The 27,972-nt window shown below is 45.5% G+C and overlaps 1 protein-coding gene across 1 annotated transcript; it reads left to right on the top strand.

Annotated features, from left to right (window-relative positions):
- LOC110500832 lies at positions 1–27,972 on the top strand. The gene is made up of 20 exons (XM_036956507.1): positions 1–416; positions 1,385–1,512; positions 1,780–2,126; positions 2,418–2,613; positions 5,301–5,396; positions 7,348–7,581; positions 9,790–9,937; positions 10,675–10,701; positions 11,057–11,324; positions 11,612–11,879; positions 15,530–15,790; positions 16,057–16,234; positions 18,864–19,735; positions 23,105–23,200; positions 25,533–25,654; positions 25,776–25,887; positions 26,624–26,771; positions 26,919–26,945; positions 27,270–27,445; positions 27,584–27,972. The coding sequence occupies exons 1-20, from the start codon at positions 410–412 to the stop codon at positions 27,962–27,964; spliced, it is 4,092 nt and encodes a 1,363-aa protein (XP_036812402.1). The 5' UTR covers positions 1–409; the 3' UTR covers positions 27,965–27,972.

Below are 27,972 nucleotides of genomic sequence, written 5' to 3'. Positions count from 1 at the left end.
TCTACTAGGTACTGTAGTCATAAAGCATCTGATTAGGATTGCTGATCTAGGATCAGCTTTGCATTTTAACCATAATGAATATGACAAAGGGGCCTGATCCTAGATCAGCACTTCTGCTTTGTAAATACAGGCCCGGGTGAAGTTTGGACACACCCACAGAGTGCATATTACTCAGAGCAAAGGAAGAAGGGGAAAGAGAGATACTACAGTGCATGTGATGTTAAGAGAGAGAGCGGGTGGGGCACTGTAGTGAGTTAGTTTTCACAGGGCCAAAACCTGTTGTGGCTTTACATAGACAGACGGCCTGTATGATACTATACAGTGGTGTGGGGCTCCAACACCCAGAGGACTGTACAGAGACACGGCACTGTGTGGACTCACACAAGAAAATCAGGAAAACTTCATCAGCATGCAGAGTAAGTTATATACCTTTATATATAATGACCTTTGATCCCTTTCATAGGCCTGTTATATAATCGCAATCTCATAGGTTAACCTCGAATTGGTTACCAGTAATGATTGTAAACTTTCTTGGACATTGGAGTTTTTTCACAGTATGTGGTTGAATAGTTTTCATCAGTCTGTTTAAAGAAATATTGATGTAGTATGGAACATAACGTACAAAAATCTGACTCAGTGGTGTGGGAGGAGAAATGATCAAGGTCCCACATTGTGATTGAAAGTCAATGTGAATTATTAGTGTCTTTTTTGGGTATTTTTTTGTGCATGAATTTGATGATACTTGTGTAGAAATTGACATTGGTGATTCTGCCATATGCTCTCACTTCAAAATGTCAAACTTCCTGTATTTGAGGAGCTGAAGTTTTGCTAAAAGAGTATCGTTATTGGAAGTTGAAAAGGCATTTATTGAAACATGGCTGGTGTCATTTCAGTTTATATAGGCACAGTGCACTCACTACCTTTGAAAAGAAGTGCTCTAAATAGGCAATATGGTGCAATTTGAGACACAACCAAACTGTGTGGTACCATCCAGGATGATTAGTTGTTCTTTAAACCTAGAGCAGGTGCATGGTAGAGGTACAGCCTGCATTTCGACATTCCAGGGTTGGTTTACAGCTGAAGCATACGGATCAATCTTTTTCACAACCCGTTTCCTGATAGGAGTGAGCGAGCCTTGTGTTGGTGTTTGTATTTGTGTTTAATTGCAGGTAGTGCATGAATGAAGTTAGAGCTGTTGAGCTCTTTTGAATTTCCTGTCATTTTTTGTTAACCAGCCATGAACACTCTCTCTCGCCTATCTCCTCTCTCTTTCCTCTCTTTTTCTCTCTCTGCCTCTCTTACACACTCACTCACCCACACACGCGGTCTCTGTCTCACCCACTCTCTCTATCTCTCGCTCTCTCTCTCTCTCTCCCCCGTCAAGGTGTGAGTTCCCCAGGGAGGGGGGGAACCCTGTCGGAGGAGTCGTTCCAGTGTTCTATCTGCCTGGAGGTCTTCGTGGAGCCCGTCTCTACCCCCTGCGGACACAGCTTCTGCAAGGCCTGTCTGCAGGTATCACATTTACTTTATAAAGCCCTTGTTACATCAGCAGCTATCACAAGGTACTTTGCAGTTACCTGGCCTAGAGCCCAAAGAGTAGGCAAAGCAGAAGCAAAAGTTCAGTGGCTAGGAAAAACTAGAGCAATAGAGAGGAACGCGGCTATGAGGGGTGGCTGAAACTGACGCTGTTATTCCAACCCCTCGTGGGTGTGTGTGTTTTCATGGACTATAAGGAAAATGAAAAAATAACCTTCTTCTCCTGCTGCTCCTCCTCCTAAGGGCTACTGGGACCACAGCAAGAAGTTCCTGTGCCCCATGTGTAAGAAGAGCTACAGCCGGAGGCCGGAGCTCAGCATCAACCGGGTCCTCGCCGAGATCGCTGCCCACTTCCAGGGCCTCGAAGTAGGGGCTGTTTCACCAAACACGAAGGGGGGTGTGGTGGCTGGGAGTCCGGTGGCGGGTCACAGGGTTCATGGAGAGTCACCAGCAGCTGCGGCGGAGGGTGGAGAGTTTGCCCGGGCAGGCGAGGTGCCGTGTGATGCGTGCATCGGGAGGAAGATGAGGGCACTGAAGTCGTGTCTCAACTGTCCAGGGTCATTCTGTGAGGCACATCTCCGACATCATAAGTGAGAAATAACACAAATAATTGATTTGCTTTTATCTTCTTCTCTTTATTTCTTTCACATTTTACGTCATCGTACATCTAACTGTGAGATTTAGATAAACATCCCCTGTTGTGTCCTTGGAATTCCAAAAAAGGTGAAAGGTGATTTAAAAAAAAATCTTGTTGCAGCAGTAATTTATGGGAGTCAACCTTCCTTGTTTCTAACCCCGCGGACTACATGACTATGCCCAGAAAAGCACACCATTCCTTTGTTACCGCCAACACACCTAACCTAAAATGAATGTTAACACAGGAAGGTGAAGTCTCTGACGTTTCACCGCCTCGTGGAGCCTGTGCATCATCTGGAGGAGAAGCTCTGTAAGAAGCATGAGCGCCTGCTGGAAGTCTACTGCCGCAACGACCACGACTGTGTCTGTATCTCCTGTGCCGAGGCCACCCACAAGACTCACGAGATCGTCTCGGTTGACCGCGAGTGGAAGAAAAAGATGGTGAGTCCAGGGAAGAACAGGGTGGTAGGGTGGATGGGGACAGTAGGCAGATAGAAAGGCAGGCATTAGCTCAGCAGGTTTACATTTTAGCTGATGAGATTGTTTCTCTCGCAGTCTTGTGGCGCTCTGGAGTCCATCGTGGGTCAAAATTGCATTGATAGAGTAATGCCCAAAGTAAAAGTTACAATAAAAAATGGGTGGTTCTATCCCTGAATGCTGATTGGCTGACAGTCGTTGTATATCAGACTTTATACCCCGGGTATGACAAAACATTGTCACATCTGTTCGTGCAACTCCCTCTACTGCTTATCCTGTGTCTCCTTGAACTGCCACCACTCCCCCAGTACTCTCTCCCTCTCCCCATCTCCTTGTGTGTGTGTCTGTGTGATTGTGTGGGAGGAGACAGGTGTGCTGGAGTCAGAGCAGATCCCCACCAGCTGTAACCAGTTCCTTAATCAAGACCTCTACAAATAATCAGCCCTGCCACTTCCACACTGCCAGATCATAATCTATGCTCATTCCTCCCGCTCTGACTCTGGTCCCTGTCTCCAGTTCCACGTCTCATCATCCTGCTACTCTGTCCTGGATTCCCCACTCTACTACTCCCTTGGATTCCCCTCCGGACCTGCTTACCCTGTCCCAACCCCTCTCGCTCCAGCCTCAGCCTCCACACCTGGTTTCCTGCAACCCACCCGAGCTTCCCCTAGCCTGCACTCCGTCTTCCCCCTGTGTTTCAATAAATACCTTGGTTACTTCATCCCAGTCTCCTCATCTGAGTCTGCTCTTGGGTTCCCTTGTTCCACTCATTGTAACAGTACGATCTGGCCAAAGAGATGAACCCAGCAGACTCAAATACTCTCTACCAAACCCTCGCTGGCCAAGGTGCCCTGCTCGAGCAACATGACCAAGCCCTAAAAACCCTTCTTGAGCACATCAAGGAGTTTTCACGGAACCTTCGCCCAGAGCTCACAACCAGTCCCAAGCCATTCTTCTCCACTCCAGGAGCCGTTTGTTCCAACTCCCGAGCATTACTATGGCAACCTCGGAGCTTGCAGAGCATTTTTGGTACAATGTTCACTAGTATTTGAGCAACAGCCCTACTCTTATGCTAGCGAACAGGCCAAGATTTTCTTCCTGATTGGCTGCCTCCATGGAGCAGCGCTTTCCTGGGCCACGGCGGTGTGGGAGAGACAGTACTCTCAGTACTCCAGATTCACGTAGGAGATGAAGACAGTCTTCGACCACCTGGTCTGCGGTAAGGATGCCGCTAATTGACTCCTGTCCCTCCATCAAGGCTCCCATAGTTTTGCTGAGATGGCATGTGAGTTTCGCATCCTCGTCACTAAGAGTGGCTGGAATGAGGAGGCCCTTCAAGGAGCATTCCGGAACGCGCTCACTGTGCCCAGGGATGAGCCTGATGGACTTGATGAACTCAACTCTCTTGCTATCCGCATCGACAACCGTCTCCGTGAGCGTCGGAGGGAGAGGGTAGGTTATCGTTGCATGCCCCATAACATCTGCTTCAGTGCCTTGTCCTCCTTCTCTGACTGCATCCCTTTCCAAGGCACTCCCAGATCTGGAACCCATGCAGCTCGTCCGGCCAATCTCTCTCCAGAAGAGTCAGTGGCGAATTGGCGCTAAGAGCTGCCTATACTGTGGCCAGGTTGGTCACTTTGTCTCCACTTTTTTTCAACCAGCCTGACCCGGGTAACGGTCCTAGTAATGCTCTGTTTGTTCCTGATTGTGTTCGCTCTGATGTTCTTCAGTGGGGCCATTCTACCCACCTCACCTATAACTCTGGAATGACCCGGACCCTCGCCTTCCTGCGTCAGCACTTTTGGTGGCCCACCATGTAGAGAGATGTCCGGGAGTTTGTCTCAGCCTGTTCGTTTGTGCCCCGTGTCATTAACCCTTGATACTCAGCCTCTCTCAGGATCCATCCTAACTTCCATGTTTCCCTGATAAACCTGTCTGCTCCAGTCCCCTGTCTCCTCCTGTAGCAGCTCCGCCACCCCCTCGGCTCATCGATGACCATCCTGCCTATACCGTCCGGCAACTTTTGGATGTGCACCGTCGGGGTCGTGGCTGGCAGTACCTGGTGGACTGGGAGGGATACGGGCCAGAGGAGTGCTGCTGGGTGCCCAGCCGTCACATTCTGGGCCCCTCCCTCTTATGGGATTTCTATACCTTCATCCCAGTCTCCTCGTCTGAGTCTGCTCTTGGGTTCCGCTGTTCCACTCCTCGTAACAAACATACATTTATACTGCTCTAATTACGTTGGTAACCAGTTTATAATAGCAATAAGGCACCTCAGGGTTTGCGCTATATGGCCAATATACCACGGCTGAGGGCTGTATCCAGGCAATCCGCGTTGCGTCGTTCATACGAACAGCCCTTGGCCATGGTATATTGGCCCTATACCAACCCCCCTCGTGCCTTATTGCTTAACTATACAGCTGTTTATAGCCCATAGACTACTCCATATCAGCTTGTGTCTTTACATGTAAAAATTGATAAATGAAGTCCAGTGAACCTGCCTTATGTGTATAATGTAGAGTATTAAACAGTATCTCTTGGATCTGGGTGCTGATCTAGGGCCGATGCAATCTTATGATTTAATAGACAAAACTGACCCCAGATTAGCTACCATGAGATGTTTTATGAAAATGAACCCTGCTCTCACACAGAATTATTTGGGCAAGAGGAGGTCGGAGCTGAAATACATGATCAAGGAGCGGACCAAGAAGCTGGAGGAGATCAAACAGTCAATACGGGTCATCAAAGTGAGTCCATTGTATAAATGTTGATGTCATCGAAATGCATCAACTTTGTCTTTTGTGCTGTTTGGTTGAGTGAGAGTGAGCTGGGTTGTGTTCATCTGGGCAAAACAACAATAGAAAAATAGAAAAACAACAATAGTCAATAGTACAGCAGGGGCAGGCCTCTAGATTCAGCCGCAGGTCGATTTTTGTCAGAACGGATGGTCGGTGGCGGGAACATAATTATAATAATTTGCAAGCTGCACGCAAATTTACCACAACTAAGCACAAAAAGAGATTGAATTAGAAAATATAATAATGATAATAATAATTTCATACCTTGATAACATTGAGAAACGATCACGCCTTTTTTTTTATGCAGAATTCCTGCAGTTGCCTACCCGTTTTACAGTAAGCTATGGCTGATTGTCAAACTACCTCTTGACCCTGGCTTTTTGTTTTTTAGGTTCTATTATTTCTGTAAAATAAATATTGGTCTTGATCGGACATATGGATGAATAAACTTACAATATATAAATAAAATCAATCCACATAGTCGCATCCCCCCATAGTGTCCCATACAATACAGTGCCCCCTTATAACACAGTGTCCCCATATAACACAGTGTCCCCATATAACACAGTGTCCATACTCTAGCCTACCACAGAAATCGTTACTTGGTTGTTTTGTAATGGCTCTGGTCCAACCCCATAAGCCAAGGCAGACTAACCGGTGTGGCAAGTGCAAACATTTACTTGTGTCCCCCTCACCCTGTTTTTACCCTATAGTCCTTACCTACGACCTCCTGGAAACTCCCTTCGCAGATTAAAGAGGTCAGCAGATAGAATTACTGTGTGAAGAAATCCGGGATTCGAAACACAACAAAACGGTCACCCCGCCACTTGTTTAGGGCAACAGCTTGAGAGACAAGGCCTGTAGAATGTAACCGCTCTCAAATTCATAAGCAGTGTTGGTTATTTACCAAGCCAGCCTAGGTTCACAGCTACACTGGGTGACAAGTCTCCTGGTCAGATATTGACTGTAAATAGAGTGCAGACCGTGGTCCGCTTGACCCGTATTTGGAAATACAATGGGGATGAGGTTACTGAGGGCGAGGATATCTTGGTGGGTGACTTTCCGACTTAGAGAAAGGGAGAGAGGGAGAGACAATCTGCTTTGTTTTTTTTTTTTCCCCATAGGTTTTGATTTCCTGTGCTCTCATAATCTTTCAATCTCTTGTCCTCAAATGTCTACAACTAGGTAATATAACACTCTTTCCATATGTTATCACATTGACTTGTGACTTGGAAAGGAAACATAACAAAACACGTACTGGTTCCCCCAACTCAAGCAGGTAGATATTTGCCTATAGGACAGACAAACCGGTTAGGCCAGTTGTGCTGCATGTGTGCCAAACAGAGCTTTAACAGCTTTAGAGTTATTTTACATCACTCAAACACCGACCTCAGGCTGCTGTGTGTTTTAACTCTAAAACCTCTCTCCCGTATCTCCCCATCTTAAGAGCAGTGCCCAGAGGGAGTTGGGAGAGAGCTGCCAGCTGTAGCTGCATTGATGCTGCAGTATGCTACTCTATGTGCAGTATGTCTTTATAACCTAGTCCATCTCTGACTAAGCAGGGCTCCGAAGGAACTGGAGGAGAGCTGGCAGGTGTTGCTGTATGTCTCTGCAGTATGTCTCTGTCCCTATAACCTCTTCTACCATCTCTATGTATCTTCAGAGCAGTTCTCAGAAGGAGCTAGAGATGTGTCCCTGTATGCCACTTCATCTCGGTTAAGAGTGTATCAGGCACATTGTGCATAAACTGAGGTGTGAGGATTGAATGAGTGAGTTTTGGAGGAGTTGTTAACATGTTGATCTGAAGTAAAGGCGTTCTGTTTAATTGCACGACAATTTGCAACAATATGCCACTATAACCTCTCAGTATGTCTAGCCATAACCTCTACTATGTCTTTAGAGCAGTGCTCAGAAGGAGTTGGAGGAGAGCTGGCAGGTGTACGCGGAGCTTCAGTGTCTAGTGGAGCAGAGCCAGGCTGAGCTGGTGGAGCTGATCGCTACGAGGCAGCGCGAGGCTGAGAGGCATGCCCAGGAGCTGGCCCGAGGACTGGAGAGCGACCTGAGTCATCTCAGGAAGAGGAACGAAGAGTTGGAAGCCCTGGCACAGAACCAGGACAAAGTCATCTTCCTCCAGGTTGGCTCCAACACAACGAGGAGATACAGTGCCTTGCGAAAGTATTCGGCCCCCTTGAACTTTGCGACCTTTTGCCACATTTCAGGCTTCAAACATAAAGATATAAAACTGTATTTTTTTGTGAAGAATCAACAACAAGTGGGACACAATCATGAAGTGGAACGACATTTATTGGATATTTCAAACTTTTTTAACAAATCAAAAACTGAAAAATTGGGCGTGCAAAATTATTCAGCCCCCTTAAGTTAATACTTTGTAGCGCCACCTTTTGCTGCGATTACAGCTGTAAGTCGCTTGGGGTATGTCTCTATCAGTTTTGCACATTGAGAGACTGACATTTTTTCCCATTCCTCCTTGCAAAACAGCTCGAGCTCAGTGAGGTTGGATGGAGAGCATTTGTGAACAGCAGTTTTCAGTTCTTTCCACAGATTCTCGATTGGATTCAGGTCTGGACTTTGACTTGGCCATTCTAACACCTGGATATGTTTATTTATGAACCATTCCATTGTAGATTTTGCTTTGTGTTTTGGATCATTGTCTTGTTGGAAGACAAATCTCCATCCCAGTCTCAGGTCTTTTGCAGACTCCATCAGGTTTTCTTCCAGAATGGTCCTGTATTTGGCTCCATCCATCTTCCCATCAATTTTAACCATCTTCCCTGTCCCTGCTGAAGAAAATCAGGCCCAAACCATGATGCTGCCACCACCATGTTTGACAGTGGGGATGGTGTGTTCAGGGTTGCTTTTACACCAAACATAACGTTTTGCATTGTTGCCAAAAAGTTCAATTTTGGTTTCATCTGACCAGGGCACCTTCTTCCACATGTTTGGTGTGTCTCCCAGGTGGCTTGTGGCAAACTTTAACCGACACTTTTTATGGATATCTTTAAGAAATGGCTTTCTTCTTGCCACTCTTCCATAAAGGCCAGATTTGTGCAATATACGACTGATTGTTGTCCTATGGACAGAGTCTCCCACCTCAGCTGTAGATCTCTGCAGTTCATCCAGAGTGATCATGGGCCTCTTGGCTGCATCTCTGATCAGTCTTCTCCTTGTATGAGCTGAAAGTTTAGAGGGACGGCCAGGTCTTGGTAGATTTGCAGTGGTCTGATACTCCTTCCATTTCAATATTATCGCTTGCACAGTGCTCCTTGGGATGTTTAAAGCTTGGGAAATCTTTTCGTATCCAAATCCGGCTTTAAACTTCTTCACAACAGTATCTCGGACCTGCCTGGTGTGTTCCTTGTTCTTCATGATGCTCTCTGCGCTTTTAACGGACCTCTGAGACTATCACAGTGCAGGTGCATTTATACGGAGACTTGATTACACACAGGTGGATTGTATTTATCATCATTAGTCATTTAGGTCAACATTGGATCATTCAGAGATCCTCACTGAACTTCTGGAGAGAGTTTGCTGCACTGAAAGTAAAGGGGATGAATAATTTTGCAAGCCCAATTTTTCAGTTTTTGATTTGTTAAAAAAGTTTGAAATATCCAATAAATGTCGTTCCACTTCATGATTGTGTCCCACTTGTTGATTCTTTACAAAAAAATACAGTTTTATATCTTTATGTTTGAAGCCTGAAATGTGGCAAAAGGTCGCAAAGTTCAAGGGGGCCGAATACTTTCGCAAGGCACTGTACATACACACAGAAACACAGAGAGAGAGACCCACACGCTCTTTTAAACCCAGTGGTGTAACGTACTTAAGTAAAAAACACTTAAGTTGTTTTTTTAGGGTATCTGTACTTTACTTTACTATTTATATTTTTGGCAACTTTTACTTCACTACATTCCTCAAGAAAATAATGTACATTTTACTCCATGCCTCTGATCTGGGGGACTCACTAAACACAAATGCTTTGTTTGTAAATTATGTCTGAGTGTTGGAGTGTGCCACTGGCTATCCGTCAATAACAAATATTAAAAAATCGTGCCATCTGGTTTGCTTAATATAAGGAACTTGAAATTATATATTATTTTACTTTTACTTTTTATACTTAAGTACATTTTAGCAATTCAATTTACTTTTGATACTTAAGTACACTTAAAACAAAATACTTTTAGACTTTTACTCAAGTAGTATTTTACTGGGTGAATTTCACTTTTGAGTGATTTTCTATTAAGGTATCTTTACTTTTACTCAAGTATGACAATTTAGTACTTTTTCCACCATTGCTTAAACCCCGCCTTGTCCTCTCCTGCAGAGACTGTCCGCCCTAGCGCTCCTCCCGGAGCCCATTGATTGGTCAGGAGTGAGTGTGAACACTGACCTGTACCTGGGTACCATCCAATCATCCGTCAGTGCTCTCGTCGACAAGTTCCAGGAAGAAATCAAGAGGCTGTATGGAAAAGGTGGGCAAAATCTGCTATTATTACATAGAGCAAATCTTACCTTGTTTGCCATGTACAGTAGTGCACTTCCTGCAGTATAAGGCATTATTAAAAAGTGGAGCAGTATGTTTTAAAAAGGTGTAATTCCAGAGACAAATATAGTCACTTGCTTCCTGTTGTGTGACCTCACTTCATGTGTCCAAATCCCATCTCTCCAGGTACAAGTTAGCTATAGCCATAAGCACTGATCTAGGATCAGATTCCCTTCCTCAAATCCTTACCTCAACTATAGTGCAGGAAAAAAACACAAAACTGACCTTAGATCAATGTCTAGGTGCGACTCAATCAGAGATATCTAGGTCATCTCTATATAGAGAGTGAGTCATCAGATGGGATACATAGTGAAGCATAGTAGATGCCAAAGTTCAGCCATCTGTCAGTAATGAGATGGCAACAACAGGCTGTCATACTGATACCCTCACAGGTGGTGGGATTAGCACTGTCTGTTTGCCTCCAATTCCAACATGTGTCTGCTGTGACTTTGACTAGCCGACTCCCTCTCTGACTGTTTCTCTTTCTCTCTCTCTCTCATTCTTTCTCTCTCTCTCATTCCTCCTCTCTCTCCCTCTTTCTTTCTTTCTCTCTCTCTAACTCTGACTGATTTTCACTCTGACTCCCTCTGACTGTCGCTCTCTCCCCCTCTTTCTCTCTCTCTCCCTCTGTCTCTGACTGTGTGTGTCTCTCCCTCTCCTTTACAGAACTAAGGAAGCTGCAGAACTATGCAAGTGAGTACAGTTAGAGTTCCCTTTTTCTCTTTTTAAAGATTGGTGGGAATTTGACTTAGCAGAGGCTTTGTTGATCCTCAGTTTTTCTGCTCTGTCTACTCCGCACCACATGGTGGCAGCACTGGGTCATAACAGTTTGGAATGATACAAACCTATACAGTATTAGTGGAAAGAAAGTGATATGTTGTTTACTCTAGAGTGTTTTACATTGCTTTAAATGGAACTCAGACTGGTTACAATAGAACCGATCCTCTTCTAAATAGGACTTACAATGTTCTCATTAGAATCAATGCTGTTCTCAATAGAACCAGCAGTGTTCTCAACCCGCTTCTCTCTCTCTGCTCCTCCCCTCCAGGTGAGGTGTTCCTGGACCCGGGCACAGCCCAGAGGAACCTGGTCCTGTCAGAGGATGGTCGCCAGGTGATGTACGAGGAACGAAAGCACAACCAGTCAGAAGGCACTCGCCGCTTTAACCCCGCCCTCTTCGTGCTCGCATGCGAGTGCCTCTCCTCGGGACGCCATTACTGGGAGGTCGATGTGGGCCGTAAGACTGCCTGGACTGTGGGCGTGGTGCGAGCATCGGCCCGCCGGAAGGGAGAGATCAAGCTGAGCCCCGATGGAGGGTACTGGGGGCCTTTTTTTATTATGTTTATACTTTTTGAATTGAAATTCCATACATTTTGAAGGATTCAAAAGTAAAAATCTAAATCTACACATCCCTCAACAAATGTATGCACAAAGCACATACAGGGTTTCACATTCAACGGAATTCAAACCGTTTAGGAGAGATCATGACTTATCAGTGTGGCAAAGTACTTATCTAATTTTAATCGAAATATATAGTGATCAACTCCCATAATTGTATGGATGTAATATTTAGCAAGAATAATAATCTCATCTCATCACATAGATACTGGTGCCTGTGGCTGAAAGGTGGGGAGGTCAAGGCTCTGGCATCCACCCGACTGTCCCTGCAGCTGGCCTCTCACCCCCAGAAGATCGGGATCTTCCTCGACTACGAAGGCGGCCAGGTGTCGTTCTACGACGTCAAGAAGCAAACGCACCTCTTCACATTTGATGATACCTTTAATGAGAGTTTGTACCCCATCTTTAGCCCCTGTCTCAATCAGGAGGGAAAGAACGCAGCCCCGCTCATCATCAGTGCAGTGAAGCATAGCTGAGATGAGACATAGCCTACATGCCAAATGCCACCCAATTCCTAGAGTGCACTAATTTTGACACGATGTATAGTGCACTACTTTTAACACTATGTAGCGAGCGCACTACCTTTTGACCAGGGCCCATAGAGCTTCAGTCAAAAGTAGTGCACTATGTCGGAGTGCATTTAAGACACAACCATGACATGACGTGCCCCCTTCTGCTCAGAGGTTGACCAATCACAGTTTAGTCACTTGAAAAGGGCCTGAGTTGTTCCTCACGGTGTGATCGGAACAGGAAAAATTTTGGGACCCAAATGATGGCCTACCTATAACTACAGCCCAGAGTTTTCCCTGGTCATACGTTAGGCTAAGCAACTAAACATGTTAAGGATCTGTTAAAGAGATGGTTCTTTGAATAAAAAACATATATTCTAAAAATCCTCACTGTGAAACACTGTGTTTATTATTCCTTGGACATTTTTAAGTCTAGAAGTCAATTGGAAGCTGTTAACATAACTACAGACTGTAACGCTTGAAGAGTGATTGGTGTAGAGTCAGGCGCAGAGAGCAGAGGAGCAAACCACTTTATTCTCTGTACAGTAACAGCTGGCAAACAAGTGACGCAGAACACAGGCGTAAAACACTCCAACAATGTACTAACTGGTGCATACGTTGTACAGCGGTAATCCCAACAAAAAACAGGAACACTCCTTGACAAAACAGCAAACAAGCCCTTACAAACACAGGCGGGCTAATTGAACTTAAATAACCCCAACCCAAAAACCCCAACAAGGTACCTCCGGAACCTCACCATCCTGCAGGGGACCAGCTACCACCGGCCTGAGGAGGGACACATGAAACGAGGGTTTAATACAATAATACGAAGGAAGTAGTAATCGATAACACACCTTGTTTATCCTCCTCAGGACTTTGAATGGCCCCACACACTGCGGACCCAGTTTCCGGCAGGGCAGGCGGAGGGTCAGGTTTCGGGTCGAGAGCCAGACCCTGTCCCCCGGTGCGAACACGGGGGCCTCCCTGCGGTGATGGTCAGCGCTCCTCTTCTGCCGTCCATTCGCCTGTCTTAGTGATTCCTGGGCGGCCCTCCAGGTCTCCTGAGAGCGCTTCACCCACTCCTCCACCGCAGGAGCCTCGGTCTGGCTCTGATGCCACGGTGCCAGGAACGGCTGGTAGCCCAACACGCACTGAAACGGTGACATGTTGGTGGCGGAGTGAGTTCTGGGCCATTTCAGCCCAGGGGACGTATCTTGCCCACTCCCCTGGCCGGTCATGGCAATACGACCGCAGAAACCTACCCACCTCCTGGTTCACTCTCTCCACCTGCCCATTACTTTCCGGGTGATACCCCGAGTTCAGGCTGACCGAGACCCCCAGACGCTCCATAAATGCCTTCCACACTCGGGATGTGAACTGGGGACCCCAATCAGAAATGATGTCCTCGGGCACCCCGTAGTGCCGGAAGACGTGGGTGAACAGAGTCTCCGCAGTCTGTAGGGCCGTAGGGAGACCGGGCAACGGGATAAGACGGCAGGACTTAGAGAAACGATCCACAACTTCCAGGATCGTTGTGTTTCCCTGAGACGGGGGAAGATCAGTGAGGAAGTCCACCGATAGATGGGACCACAGCCGTTGTGGAACGGGGAGGGGTTGTAACTTCCCTCTTGGCAAGTGCCTAGGAGCTTTGCTCTGGGCGCACACCGAACAGGAGGAGACATAGAACCACACGTCCTTAACTAAGGTGGGCCACCAGTACTTCCCCCTAAGACCCCGCACTGTCCTCGAAATCCCCGGGTGACCCGACGAGTGTAGACTATGAGCCCACCGAATCAATTGATCATGGACAGCAAGTGGCACGTACCTACGACCCTCCGGGCACTGTGGAGGCGCAGGATCCCCCTTTAGCGCCCGGATTCAGTCTCCTAGCTGCTCGGATATACTCCAGGTTACGGTCGTCAGTACAGATGAGGAAAGGGTGCTTAGCCCCCTCAAGCCAGTGTCTCCACACCTTCAGGGCTTTAACCACAGCCCTGTCCTCCACATCATAGTTTTGCTCCACCGGCCCGAGCTTCTTCGAAAAAAAAGCACAGGGGCGGAGATTCGGTGATGTACCCGAACGCTGTGAGAGCACGGCTCCAACCCCAGCCTCGGATGTGTCCACCTCCACTATGAACACCAAAAAGGGATCCGGATGCACCCACTCCGGAGAGTCGGTGAACAGCGCCTTCAAACGTAGGAAAGCTCTGTCCGCCTCTGCCGACCACTGCAACCGCACTGCCCCCCCTTCAGCAGTGAGGTAATGGGAGCCGCCACCTGACCAAAACCCTGGATAAACCTTCGGTAGTAATTGGCAAACCCTAAGAACCGCTGCACCTCCTTTACCGTGGTCGGAGTCGGCCAATTACGCACGGCCTTGACGTGGTCACACTCCATCACCACCCCCGAGGTGGAAATGCGATAACCCAGGAAGGAAACGGCTCATTTGGAAAACTCACATTTCTCCGCCTTAACGTACAGGTCATGCTCCAGCAGTCGCCCAAGAACCTTGCGCACCAGAGACACATGTGCGGCGTGTGTGGCGGACTAGATCAAGATATCGTCAATATACACCACCACACCCTGTCCGTGTAGGTCTCTGAGAATCTCGTCGACAAAGGATTGAAAGATGGTTGGAGCATTCTTTAACCCATACGGCATGGAGAGGTACTTGTAATGGCCAGATGTGGTACTAAACACGGTTTTCCACTCATCTTCCTCCCGAATACGCACCAGATTATACGCTCTCCTGAGGTCCAGTTTCGTGAAGAACCGCTCTCCGTGAAATGATTCCACCGCCGTAGCGATGAGAGGCAGTGGGTAACTAAAACCCACCGTAATGGAATTGAGACCTCGATAATCAATGCACGGACGCAAACCTCCCTCCTTTTTCTTCACAAAAAAATAAACTCGAGGAGACGGGTGACATGGAGGGCTGAATGTATCCCTGTCCCAGAGCTTCCGTGACATATGTCTCCACAGCTCCTCCTGGGACAATGGGTACACGTGACTCCTGGGCAGTGCAGTGTTTACCTGGAGGATTTTCACGCAATCCCCCTGTCGATGGGGTGGTAATTGGGTCACCTTCTTTTTACAGAAGGCGATAGCCAAATCGGCATACTTAGCGGGAATGCGCACGGTGGAAACCTGGTCTGGACTCTCCACCGTCGTCGCACTGATGGAAACTCCTACACACCTGCCTGAACACTCCTCAGACCACCCCTGGAGAGCTCCATGTCTCCACGAAATCCTAGGATTGTGACTAGCCAGCCAGGGAACCCCCAGCACCACCGGAAATGCAGGTGAATCGAAAAGGAACAGACTAATCCGCTCCTTATGATCCCCCCGCATAATCATCTCCAGTGGAACCGTGGCCTCCCTGACCAGCCCTGACCCTAATGGTAGACTCTCTAAGGAGTGCACGGGGAAGGGGGGATCTATCTGTACTAACGGAATCCTCAACCTCTGGGCGAGTCTGCGATCTATAAAGTTCCCAGCTGCGCCTGAATCGACTAGCGCCTTATGCTGGAGAGAAGGAGAACTTGGGGAAACAAATTAATAAAAACATGTGACCAACAGGAAGCTCTGGGTGAGTGTGGTGCTGACTCACCTAGGGTGACCGAGAAGTGTTCTGCCTGCCCTCTCGACTCCCAGATGGACTCCTCCAGCACCGACCGGAAGTGTTCCCTCTCCGGCTACAGCTGGTGCAGGAGGAGCCTCCTCCTCCGGTCTCCCTAGATGCAGCCCTCCCCCCTAGCTCCATAGGTATGGGAGTGGGAGGTCCAGGAGGTGGAACATACAGGACCCTTTCAGAACGTCTACGAGCAGCCATCAGATTGTCTAGCCGGATCGACAGGTCTATGAGCTCGTCCAGGGTGAGCGTAGTGTCCCGACAAGCCAGCTCCCTGCGAACGTCCACTCTCAGGCTACACCTGTAATGGTCGATTAGGGCCCTGTCGTTCCACCCTGCCCCAGCCAAGGTCCGGAACTCCAGCGCGAAGTCCTGCGCGCTCCTCGTCCCTGCCTGAGATGGAACAATCTCTCACCCGCTGCTCGGCCCTCCGGAGGGTGATCGAACTCGGCCCGGAAGTTGCAGGTGAACTCCGGGTAGTGGCCCCTCGCTGAGTCGGGCCCGTTCCAGACGGCATTGGCCCACTCCAGGGCTCTACCCGTCAAGCAAGAGACGAGGACACTCACGCTCTCCTCGTCCGAGGGAGCCGGCCGAGGTGGCCAGGTAAAGCTCGAGTTGGAGCAGGAATCCCTGGCACATCACCACCGCTCCATCGTACTCCCTTGGAGGCGCAATACGCAGGGCGCTGGTACCGGATACCGCTGGAGGAGGTTGTAGCTTTCAGGGGGGGGGGGGGGTGGAGGGGAAGTAGGGAGACCAGTCCTCTCCCATCGGTCCATCCTCTCCATCATCTGATTCATCGTTGATCCGATGTGATTGAGGATGGACATGTGATGAAGGACACGCTCTTCCATCGTGGGGAGAAGGGTGGTCGCTGCTCCTGCTGACTCCATCGTAGATGGGTGCGGGCTTCTGTAATGCTTGAAGAGTGATGGGTGTAGAGTCAGGCTCAGAGAGCAGAGGATTCGGGAAACCGCTTTATTCTCCGTACAGTAACAGCGAGCAAACAAGTGACGCTGAACACAGGCGTAAAACACTCCAACAATGTACTAACTGGTACATACGCTGTACAGCGGTAATCCCAACAAAAAACAGGAACACTACTTGACAAAACAGCAAACTAGCCCTTACGAACACAGGCGGGCTAATTTAACTTAAATAACCTCAACCCAAAAACCCCAACAAGGAACAGGTGAAACCAATTAGACTAACCAAAACAAAAAATGGAAAAAGAGATCAGTAGCAGCTAGTAGACCAAGCGCCACCCGAACTGGAAGGGGAGCCACCTTCGGTGATATTCGTGACACAGTACTTCTATAAATTCACAGATAATACATTATTCTTACTTTTGTACTTCAATCAGAAACTTCTAAATAAAGATTTTCTATCAATAAATAAATTACCCCTGACATGATATCCATCTAAAGTTCTAGGAACTGAAATAACTACAGCAAATTCAGAGTAGACTTGGAGGTATGTAACTTACACCTAAAGTGAGAGACCTAGTTATACAACATTGTGGGTATTGTCTGTGTTTGTTCATTATTGTGTTGAGTGTGTGAAAAATATACACAAATGTTAATAAGAAGATCTAGGGCTATAAGCAAAGACAGAAAAACGACCCCAGTGTCGGATTTAGGGCTGTTCTCCTTCGAGCAGAGCGGTCCATGCCATGAAAGTGTAAATTGGTAACTGGGATAAGAAGGGGAGGGAGAGGGGCATATTTTAGGGCCGAGTAGCTGGGGGCTAGTGGCAGCAGTGTCATGTGTCAGTGTTTGGCCAGAGCGGTCACTCTGTACAGTGGCTTTCTGCAACAGCTGCTTCTCTCTGGTGAGTGTCCGCATTTCTTCTCTCTCTCTCTTTGCATGTTTTCTCTCTACCTTTTAACTGCGTCGGTAAAAATACACGTAAGGTTTGCTTTATGCAATAATAGTTTTTCGACTGTTTAAGTTCAATCAGGACAGATAGGAAAGAGATTAATAACATTTACATTGTGAGGCTTCAACAAAAGCTTGATCTGAACTTTCTCTTTTTTCTTCTAAGTTGTTGAAATATCTTGATTTCGTACTGCAGGCGGGATGGAGGAAGAATAAAAAAACACATTATTTGGAAATGGAATTATGTGAGGATTGAATGGATTGAGAAGATACAGAACGTCAGTTCTTGGTTACGTCCCAATAATCTCTCCTTCCTACTGAAGTGTGCACTTGTTCACTATTTTGGGGTGCTCCCGAGTGGCGCAGAGGTCTAAGGCACTGCATCTCAGTGCTAGAGGCGTCACTACAGAAAATCCTGGTTCGAATCCAGGCTGTATCACAACGGCCGTGATTAGGAGTCCCGTAGGGCAGCGGACAATTGGCCCAGTGTCGTCTGGGTTTGGCCGGTGTTGGCTGTCATTGTAAATAAGAATTTGTTCTTAACTGACTTGCCTAGTTAAATAAAAAATAAATCAAATGTAAAATCTTTGTATTGATATATCCATCTTTTTCTTTCAAATCCATGAAGGCAAGTGAACAAGTGCACACTTCAGGAGAAAGGAGAGATTATTGGGACACTTGTTGTTTATGAGAAAGAAAGCAGAGCAGGAGAGCGACTAGACCGATATTTTTGGAAAGATGCTAATCTTTTACATCTATGAATAGCCAACCTTCTAGCCACGGCGGGTGTCCCAAATGGTAGCCTATTCCCTACATGGTGCACTACTTTTGACCAGGACCATAGGGGACCTGCTCAAAAGTAGTGCACTCCATAGGGCAAAGGGTTCAATTTGGAAAGCAGCCCATGTGTTCATAAATGCTCACTGCTCAAAAAGCTATGTGCATGCGCGGCCTGCGGGTGCACATAGCTTTAACTTGCTGACAGCCCGCTTTCTAAACCAAACAATTCTTGCTTAGTATATTTAGCATGGGGGATAATTTAAGTAAAGAATGCCCACATGCTTTTCAATAGCTCTCACTTGGCTCGTGATCGAAGTGGCCAGGACTTCAACTAGATGTGGTTAGGGTTGTAATATGACCTTTGAGAAGCAATAGAAGCTAATATCTAAGTTTGAATCTGCTGTTAGGGTTCCAGAAATACATTTTGGAGGCCATACAAGTCAGCATCCAATTAACATCCAAAGAGAAGCAGGAACATTATAACACATCCACATCCACATTACAACACATCCACACTAAAATAAACCTGATCTGATATACTGCCTGCTTTATGGCCTGGATCTCACAGGTCCGATATGACAGGTCAGACAACGATCCCAATGTGAAGTGTTACAGAACACTGTAATGTTAAGTATGACCGTGCACGGTCTTCTCTGCCAGTAATGGCTTACCTTGCAGGAAATCATGGAAATCTGACGGAGGAGCAGGTCCACTGCTCCATCTGTCTGGACGTGTTCACCAACCCTGTCTCCATCCCCTGTGGACACAACTTCTGCCGCTGCTGCATCCTAGACTACTGGAAGACCACCGCCCTGTTCCAATGCCCCATGTGCAAGAAGACCTTCTTCAAGCGGCCCGACATTAGCATCAACACCGTCCTGAGGGAGATCGCTGAGCAATTTAAGGACATCAGGGTTAGCAACGCCGAGCGTCTCCAACGGCAGGAACTGAAAGAGGAACGAGATTTGCAGAAGAAGATGGAAGAGCAGAAACAGAAGGAGGAGGAGCAGAAAAAGATGGAGCGGGAAACGAAGAAGAAAGAGCAACAGGAGCTGGTTCAAAAGCAGCAGAAACTTCTCCAGGAGCTGAGACTGAAGCAGGAGATGCAAAAGCTACAGCTGCCACAGCTGCAACGAACTACGAGCCAGGAACCAGAGAAACCAATAGAAGAGAAGCCAGAGGGAGAGCCAGAGGAACCTCCAGCCGATGCTCCTCCATCCCCACCCCACAGCCCATGGGGCGAGGTGTCTTGTGATGTCTGCATGGGTGACCGGATGAAGGCCGTCAAGTCCTGCCTGGTGTGTCTGACCTCATACTGCGAGGAACACATCAAGAACCACAACACACGCTTCACCAAACACAAGCTGATCGAACCCGTGACTAACCTGGAAGAGAGGATGTGTCCCAAGCACGAGAGGCTTCTGGAGCTGTTCTGTAAGAAAGACCATATCTGTGTGTGTGTGCTGTGTACGGAGACGGACCACAGAGCTCACTTTACTGTACCTGTAGAGAGGGAGTGGACTGAAAAGAAGGTGAGAAGAATTTGTAGAGGCTATTACAGTATAAAGGCTACAGTGTATGTTACATTTTTTATATATATAAATATGGTGAAACGTCATTCCTCCAGGTTAGTTTTGATGCGATTAATCAAGTGTAAAGTACACTACCGTTCAAACATTTTAGAACACCTACTCATTCAAGGGTTTTTCTTTATTTTTACAATGTTCTACATTGCAGAATAATAGTGAAGACATCAAAACTATGAAATAACACATATGGAATCCTGTCGTTACCAAAGAAGTGTTAAACAAATCAACATATATTTTATATTTGAGATTCTTCAAATAGCCACCCTTTGCCTTGATGACAGCTTTTCACACTCTTGGCATTCTCTCAACCAGCTTCATGAGGTAGTCACCTGGAATGCATTTCAATTAACAGGTGTGCCTTCTTAAAAGTTCATTTGTGGAAGTGTTTCAGCCAATCAGTTGTGTTGTGACAAGGTAGGGGGGGTATACAGAAGATATCCATATTTGGTAAAAGACCAAGTCCATATTATGGCAAGAACAGCTCAAATAAGCAATGAGAAATGACAGTGCATCATTACTTTAAGACATGAAGGTCAGTCAATACGGAAAATGTCAAGATCTTTGAGAGTTTCTTCAAGTGCAGTCGCAAAAACCATCAAGCACTATGATGAAACTGGTTCTCATGAGGACTGCCACGGGAATAGAAGACCCAGAGTTACCTCTGCTGCCAAGGATAAGTTCATTAGAGTTACCAGCCTCAGAAATTGCAGCCCAAGTAACAGACACATCTCAACATCAACTGTGTGAATCAGTCCTTCATTGTAAAGTTGCTGCAAAGAAACCACTACTACAGGACAGCATTTTGAAGAAGAGACTTTCTTGGGCCAAGAAACATGAGCAATGGACATTAGACAGAGTGAAATTTGTCCTTTGGTCTAATGAGTCCAAATTTGAGATTTTTGGTTCCAACTGCCGTGTCTTTGTGAGACGCGGTGTGGGTGAACGGATGAACTCTGCATGTGTATTTCCCACCGTAAAGCATGGAGGAGGAGGTGTTATGGTGTGGGGGTGCTTTGCTGGTGACACTGTCTGTGATTTATTTAGAATTCAAGGCACACTTCACCAGCATGGCTACCACAGCATTCTGCAGCGATACGACATCCCACCTGGTTTACGCTTAGTGGGACTATCATTTGTTTTTCAATAGGACAATGACCCAACACACCTCCAAGCTGTGTAAGGGCTATTTTACCAAGAAGGAGAGTGATGGAGTGCTGCATCAGATGACCTGACCTCCACAATACCCCGACCTCAACCCAAATGGTTTGGGATGAGTCGGACCGCAGAGTGACAGAAAAGCAGCCAACGAGTATTCAGTATATGTGGGAACTCCTTCAAGACTGTTGGAAAAGCATTCCAGGTGAAGCTGGTGGAGAGAATGCCAATAATGTGCAAAGCTGTCATCAAGGCAAAGGGTGGCTATTTGAAGAATCTCAAATATAAAATATATTTTGATTTGTTTAACACTTTTTTGGTTACTACATGATTCCATATGTGTTATTTCATAGTTATGATGTCTTCACTATTATTCTACAATGTAGAAAATAGTAAAAATAAAGAAAACCCCTTGGATGAGTAGGTGTTCTAAAACTTCTGACCGGTAGTATATATATCGAGGATCCGTTGTCAATTGGTTTATCATTTTCAAAGACATACAGTAACTATTGTGCCTATGCAGCTACAGTATATAAAAAACTAGTCACATTTTGGCCACACGATTTGCAGACATTTATGGTCAGCTCCTAATAAAACTGACACAATGATTGTCATTGAAGCTGTAAAAGTACATTTTAGAAGAGGTCAACTGTATTTGGTACACAAATCCACCAATAACACACTATAGTTTGTGAGGTCGAGCTCTAGATGTTGTTGAAAGTAGGCTGCCTAGCCGGAATTTCGGCCTGTTTCCTTGTCAGTCATTGTTAACATGTTGTATAAACAAATCTGGGACCAGGCTATAGATTGCCAAATGTAAGATTAATTATCTCTCACCCACAGTGCCTTAGATACAGGAGTATTCACACCCTTTGTCTTCTTCCACATTTTGTTGTGTTACAGCCTGAATTCAATAGATTTTTTTTCTCACCCATTGACACACAATACCCCATAATGATGAAGTGAAAACATGTATTTTGACAGTTTTGCAAATGTATTAAAAACAAAATACGGAAACAGCTCATTTACATAAGTATTCAACCCTTAAGTTAGTAAATGTTAGAATCACCTCTAGCAGCAATTACAGCTGAGTCTTTCTGGGTAAGTCTTAAATATTTTTCATTTTCAAGTCTTGCCATACACTTTCAAGATGATTTAAGTCAAAACTGTAACTAGGCCACTCAAGAACATTCAATGTCGTCTTGGTAAGCAACTCAAGTGTAGATTAGGCCTTGTGTTTTAGGTTATTGTCCTGCTGAAAGGTGAATTTGTCTCAGTGTCTGTTGGAAAGCAGACTGAAATAGGTTAACCTCTAGGATTTTGTCTGTGCTTAGCTCTATTCCATTTATTTTTATCCTAAAAAACTCCCAAGTCCTTGCCGATGACAAGCATACCCATAGCATGATGCAGCCACCACCGTGCTTGAAAATGTGATGTGATTTGTTGGATTTTCCACTTATTGCAATTTCTCAGTTTTCTCCTATCACAGTCATTAAATTCTGTCACTGTTTTAAAGTCACCATTGGCCTCATGGTGAAATCCCTGCGCGGTTTCCTTCCTTTCTGGCAACTAAGGACGCCTGTATCTTTGTATTGACTGGGTGTATTGATACACCATCCAACGTATAATTAATAAATTCACCATGCTCGAATTGATATTTAATATCTCCTTTTTTTTATTTGTACCCATCTACCAATAGGTCCCCTTCTTTGCAAGTCATTGGAAAACCTCCATGGTCTTTGTGGTTTAATCTCTCTTTGAAATTCACTGCTCAACTGAGGGACCTTACAGATAATTGTATGTGTGGGGTACAGAGATGAGGTAGTCATTCAAAAATCATGTTAAACACTATTATTGTACAGAGTGCAATATGTGACTTGGTAAGCACATTTTTACTCGTGAATTTATTTAGGCTTGCCATAACAAAGGGGTTGAATACTTATTGACTCAAAACATTTCAGCTTTTCATTTTGTATTCATTTAGTAAAACATAATATAATCATAATTCCACTTAGACATTATGGGGTATGGTGTGTAAGCCAATGACACAACATCTCAATTGAATCCATTTTAAATGCAGGTTGTAACAAACAAAAAAAAGGTGGGGAAAGTAAAGGGGTGTGAATACCTCCTGAAGGCACTGAATGTTCTCCACAGGCTCAGCTGAAGAAGACAGAGATAGAAGTACAGCAGATGATCCAGGAAAGACTGAAGAAGATGGAGGAGATCAAGCACTCAGCGGAGCTGAATAAGGTGAGCTATTGAAATGCATCCGAAATGGTGCCCTATTCCCTACATAGTTCACGACATCGGGAATAGGGTGCTATTCCGGACGCAATCTTTATTAGTCCAAGTGGTAAAATACATGCTAATTTGTCATGTTGACAGTTGGGATTTACACTGCAAAACACTTTTGATCATAGTCAACATCTGATGTAACTGACAAAATAAGCTGCTGGATTCTAGAATATAATTTTGCTTTGAACATTAACCCAATGTGGGGGACCAGAATACATGGCTTCTGGATCTATTTGTTCTTCGCTGGATATATTTGATCTTTGCTTCGAAGCACTTGCAAACTTTATTGAGATGTAGGAAAACAAAATCGAAACGGTCTCTAGTCAGGCAACCTAATGGTTGCCTTGTGGGAGGAGTTATGGGTCTTCCGTAACATCCTGTCACATCCAAAGCGAATTTATCAGCCATAAAAGGCGAAAGATTTGCATCCTAAATGGCACCATATTCCCTATGTAGTGCACTACTTTTGACCAGGTTGCATAGGGCTCTGATTAGGGCTGTTGTGGTGACCATATTACCGCCACACCGGCAGTCATGAGTCATGACCTCAGTAAATATACACTTGACCGTTGTCACGGGATAATCTACTCTTATCCACTCTGGCCATGCTTTGATAGTACCCAACTTGTTAACGACAGGTTGCTAATGGCTTGGTACTCAGGGCTCTATAGTCCCTTTAACCACTCTGACATCGATGCAAATGCGATCGAAAATCACATAAAACACTTGTCATCAAAATAGTCGGTCTATCATACTTTTGAAACTCACCTTACTGTGATGATCCATTTGAAGAAAGAAGTTCAACAGCAGGTTGAAACAGTAAAACATGTTTGTTGTGAATGTCTTTAATTACTTGTTACTTTTATTTTGTGCTTTTTACTCATCTATTTTTTACTTAGCACTTCTTTTTCTAAAAACTGCATTGTTGGTTAAGGGCTTGTAAGTAGGCATTTCACTGTAAGGTCTACACCGGATTGTATTCGGCGCATGTGACAAATAACATTTGATTTGTTGTTTCAAAGCCTGACACGATGAAATTGACAGGGCTTTCTAAGGTGACGATTAATTCAAAACACGCATATGAATAGGTTTATGAGCCCAAGCCCCCCCCCCCCCCCCCCCCCCCCCCATTGAAATTATGATTATACAATACATAGCCTATCGCATATTACGCATGGCAGAAAAACCGAAAACAAAACTATCCTTTCTATTTTATTAAGCTAAGTTCAATTATATTCTTCTTACGATAAAATCCTATAAAATCAAATAACGTAGTTCAGTTGGCAGAGCGTGTAAGCGACAGGGTTTTGGGTTTGATTCCCACGAGGGACCAGTACGAAAAAAGTATTACAATGTATGCACTCACTACCTATAAGTCGCTCTGGATAAGAGCATCTGCTAAATGACTCAAATGTAAATGTAAACAAGGAGCCTAGACAGATAACGTAGGCCAATTCATACTGTGTTCTTCTGAAATGCATTTTCTCCATATCATAATGTTTGTTCAGGCCTGACTCAATTAAATCATGTATCTATTGTGATGGTGTGTATTCAATTCATTTATTAGCCATATTTAACGGTAGATATTCCAAAGGCGTGCATCCGCGGCTTGCATGCGTGGAGGCCTGGGGATGCGTGCCTAAGTTAATTAACGGTCAATTATCGTGAGACCAGCAGTTTGTTGCGTGCCAATAACCCGCCTTCATGACCGCCACAGCCCCAGGCCTCTGATCAAAAGTAGTGCTCTGTATAGGGAATAGGGTTCCATTTGGGATGCGATTTGGACCTCTTGGCAGTGTTATTACTGATGTGTCTACCACAGTACATTAGACAGAATACTGTCGTATACAGCTGCTGCTCAATAAATTATATAATCTTCTACCCTCTAGGGGTATGTCCCAATACAGTATAATAATAACATTGATGATACCCAGTTACCAACAAGTAAGAAATATGCTGAAATGTGTAATTACACTGTACTAAAATGGTTATTACCATATTATTCAATATGACCATCTCCTGTATTATGAATTCTGGAAAATGTCCAGGGAAAATGACACCCAAAAAGGGAATACTATTGTTTTTGTTTTGTTGACAAGCAGAGGTGAGGAGCATTACATATGCTGTTGTTCTATCGTGCGTGCAACGATGTCCGAGAGAGAGAAAAAATATATATATTTTTGTTGTTTGCAATAACTTCTTTGTTGTTCTAATATCGCAAACGGACGTGTCAGTTTCACCATTAAAGACACCAGCTTTAAGTCATGACGATTTCTTTCCCCTTTAGTCCAGTGCCCAGAGGGAGATCGAGGACAGCATGCAGGTGTTCCAGGAGCTGATTCGGTCCATCCAGAGGACCCAGGCTGAGCTGGTGCTGGCTATAGAGGAAAAGCAGAGAGAGACAGAGAGGTGTGTAGAGGAAGTACTACATTACCCATCATGCTCTGTACCTTGTATCCGGTTTTATCTTACGAAAAAGGTTCCTGGAGCTAACATTATGGTGTCTGACCTCCGTGTTAATGCGTACAAGGTGGTCCCAGGGCCTGATAGGGGAGCTGGAACAGGAGATCACTAAACTACAGAGGAGGAATACAGACCTGGAGCACCTCTCACGCACAGAGGACCACATCCACTTCCTACAGGTGGGAGGGGTTGCCGATTTCATTAATAATACATAGCAGAATATGCACACATTGTAGTCTAGAAATATAGATCACAAATTTGGTTCGGTCTTGTCATTATTTTCTTTGTCCCAAATTTTTTCACAAAATAAGAAATATTGCACACAAATACTCTGATAGTACAAAACATTAGTAACACCTGCTCTTTCCATGACATAGACTGACCAGGTGAATCCAAGTGAAAGCTATGGACCCTTATTGATGTCACTTGTTAAATCCACTTCGATCAGTGTAGATGAAGGGTAGAAGACAGGTTAAAGAAGGATTTTTAAGCCTTGAGGAAATTGAGACATGGATTGTGTACGTGTGCCATTCAGAGGGTGAATGGGAAAGGCGAAATACTTAAGTGCCTTTGAACGGGATATGGTAGCAGGTGCCAGGTGCACCGGTTTTTGTCAAGAACTGCAACGCTGCTGGGTTTTTCACACCCAACAGTTTTCCGTGTGTATCAAGAATGGTCCACCACCAAAAGGACATCCAGCCAACTTGACACAACTGGGGGAAGCATTGGCGTCAACATGGGCCAGAATCCCTATGGAACATTTTCAACGTCCATGCCCTGACAAATTGAGGCTGTTCTGAGGGTAAAAGGGGGTGCAACTCAATATTATAAGGTGCTCTTAATGTTTTGTACACTCAGTGTACATTGTATAGATTGACTAAATTGACCCATTGTTTTCCCTATCTCTCGCTGTAGAGTTTCCCAGCCCTGTGTACCCCTCCAGCCACTAAGGACTGGTCTGGGACCAGTGTACATACTGAAGTGTGTGTTGGGATCATCAGGAGAGCTGTGTCCAAATTGGAAGAGACGCTGAGTGAGGAAATTGACAAACTGGTGGACTCTGGTAGGTTTTTCAATAAAAGACTGATATGTGTGATTTCTTTCACTATTACCCTATTTCCAAACCTCTTGTTCTCTGCAAATTGTTGAGCAAGAAGTGATGTGTTTTGTTTTTAAATCATTGAATTGTGGTTTGTGTCCATTTTCACAGAGCTGAAGAAGATTCTTAAGTACACAGGTCGGCATTCAAATCAAAATCAAATCAAATCACAGTTTATTGGTCCCGTACACAGCTTAGTAGATGTTATAGCGGGTGCAGTGAAATGCTTGTAATACTAGCTCTAAAAATGTCAAACAAGTACACAAACAATAATCAAAACTAGAAACAAGAAATCCCAAATGTCAGGATGAAGTCAGTTAACAACCCAATTAACATTATATCAGTAATCCAAAATCAATCTATGTTTATATACACCAAAACGATATGCTAACAATGATATGTACAGCAGTAGATATTATTACATGTTCACATCCTCCATAATTTCACACTCGCTGTTTCCAGTGGACCTGACCCTCGACCCAGACTCAGCCAACCCGTGGCTCCAGCTCTCGGAAGACCGCCGTCAAGTTAGGCACCTGGGAACTTGGCAGGACCTCCCGGACATCCCAGAGCGTTTTGACACTGTGGTCATTGTCCTGGGTCGCGAGGGCTTCACGGCGGGACGCCACTACTGGGAGGTTTGTTGATTATGATTATGTTTTTTTTGTTGTCTCTTTGCCTAGCTTTCAAAAACAAAACAACATACAAAGCAAGGTCTATCGCTCTGTCTGTCCATCTATCCACCTATCCATCCATTCATCCATCCATCTATCTAGGTACAGGTGGGGGACAAGGATGACTGGTACCTAGGTGTGGCCAAGGCATCAGTCAACAGGAAGGGGCGTATCGCCGTCAGCTCCTCCCAGGGCTACTGGGCACTGGCCATGAAGAAAGACCAGGGATATAGGGCCTCCACGACCCCACCGTTACCTCTAACCCTTGACCCCAAGCCAAAGAGGGTTGGGGTGTATGTGGATTGTGAAGAGGGCCAGGTTTCGTTTTACGACGTGAAGGAGAGGAGTCATATCTATACATTCATGGAGGACAACTTTAAGGATAAGTTGTTTCCGTTCTTTTATCTGTACTGTTGTGATAAACAGTCGGATGCCATGGTGATCTGTCCGATCAATGAAAAGAGTCTGATCAAGCAATGCTGAGAAATACT

This window comes from Oncorhynchus mykiss, chromosome 21, assembly GCF_013265735.2.
Source record: "Oncorhynchus mykiss isolate Arlee chromosome 21, USDA_OmykA_1.1, whole genome shotgun sequence".
NCBI classification, from domain to species: domain Eukaryota; kingdom Metazoa; phylum Chordata; class Actinopteri; order Salmoniformes; family Salmonidae; genus Oncorhynchus; species Oncorhynchus mykiss.
This window is presented reverse-complemented; position numbering and strand designations above follow the sequence as displayed.

Coding starts and splice junctions, on each gene's coding strand:
- LOC110500832 (XM_036956507.1), top strand. Junction 15,791..16,056: donor GGTCTATGAGCTCGTCCAGG/GTGAGCGTAGTG, acceptor GGCCCGTTCCAG/ACGGCATTGGCCCACTCCAG. Junction 25,888..26,623: donor ACCACATCCACTTCCTACAG/GTGGGAGGGGTT, acceptor CTCTCGCTGTAG/AGTTTCCCAGCCCTGTGTAC.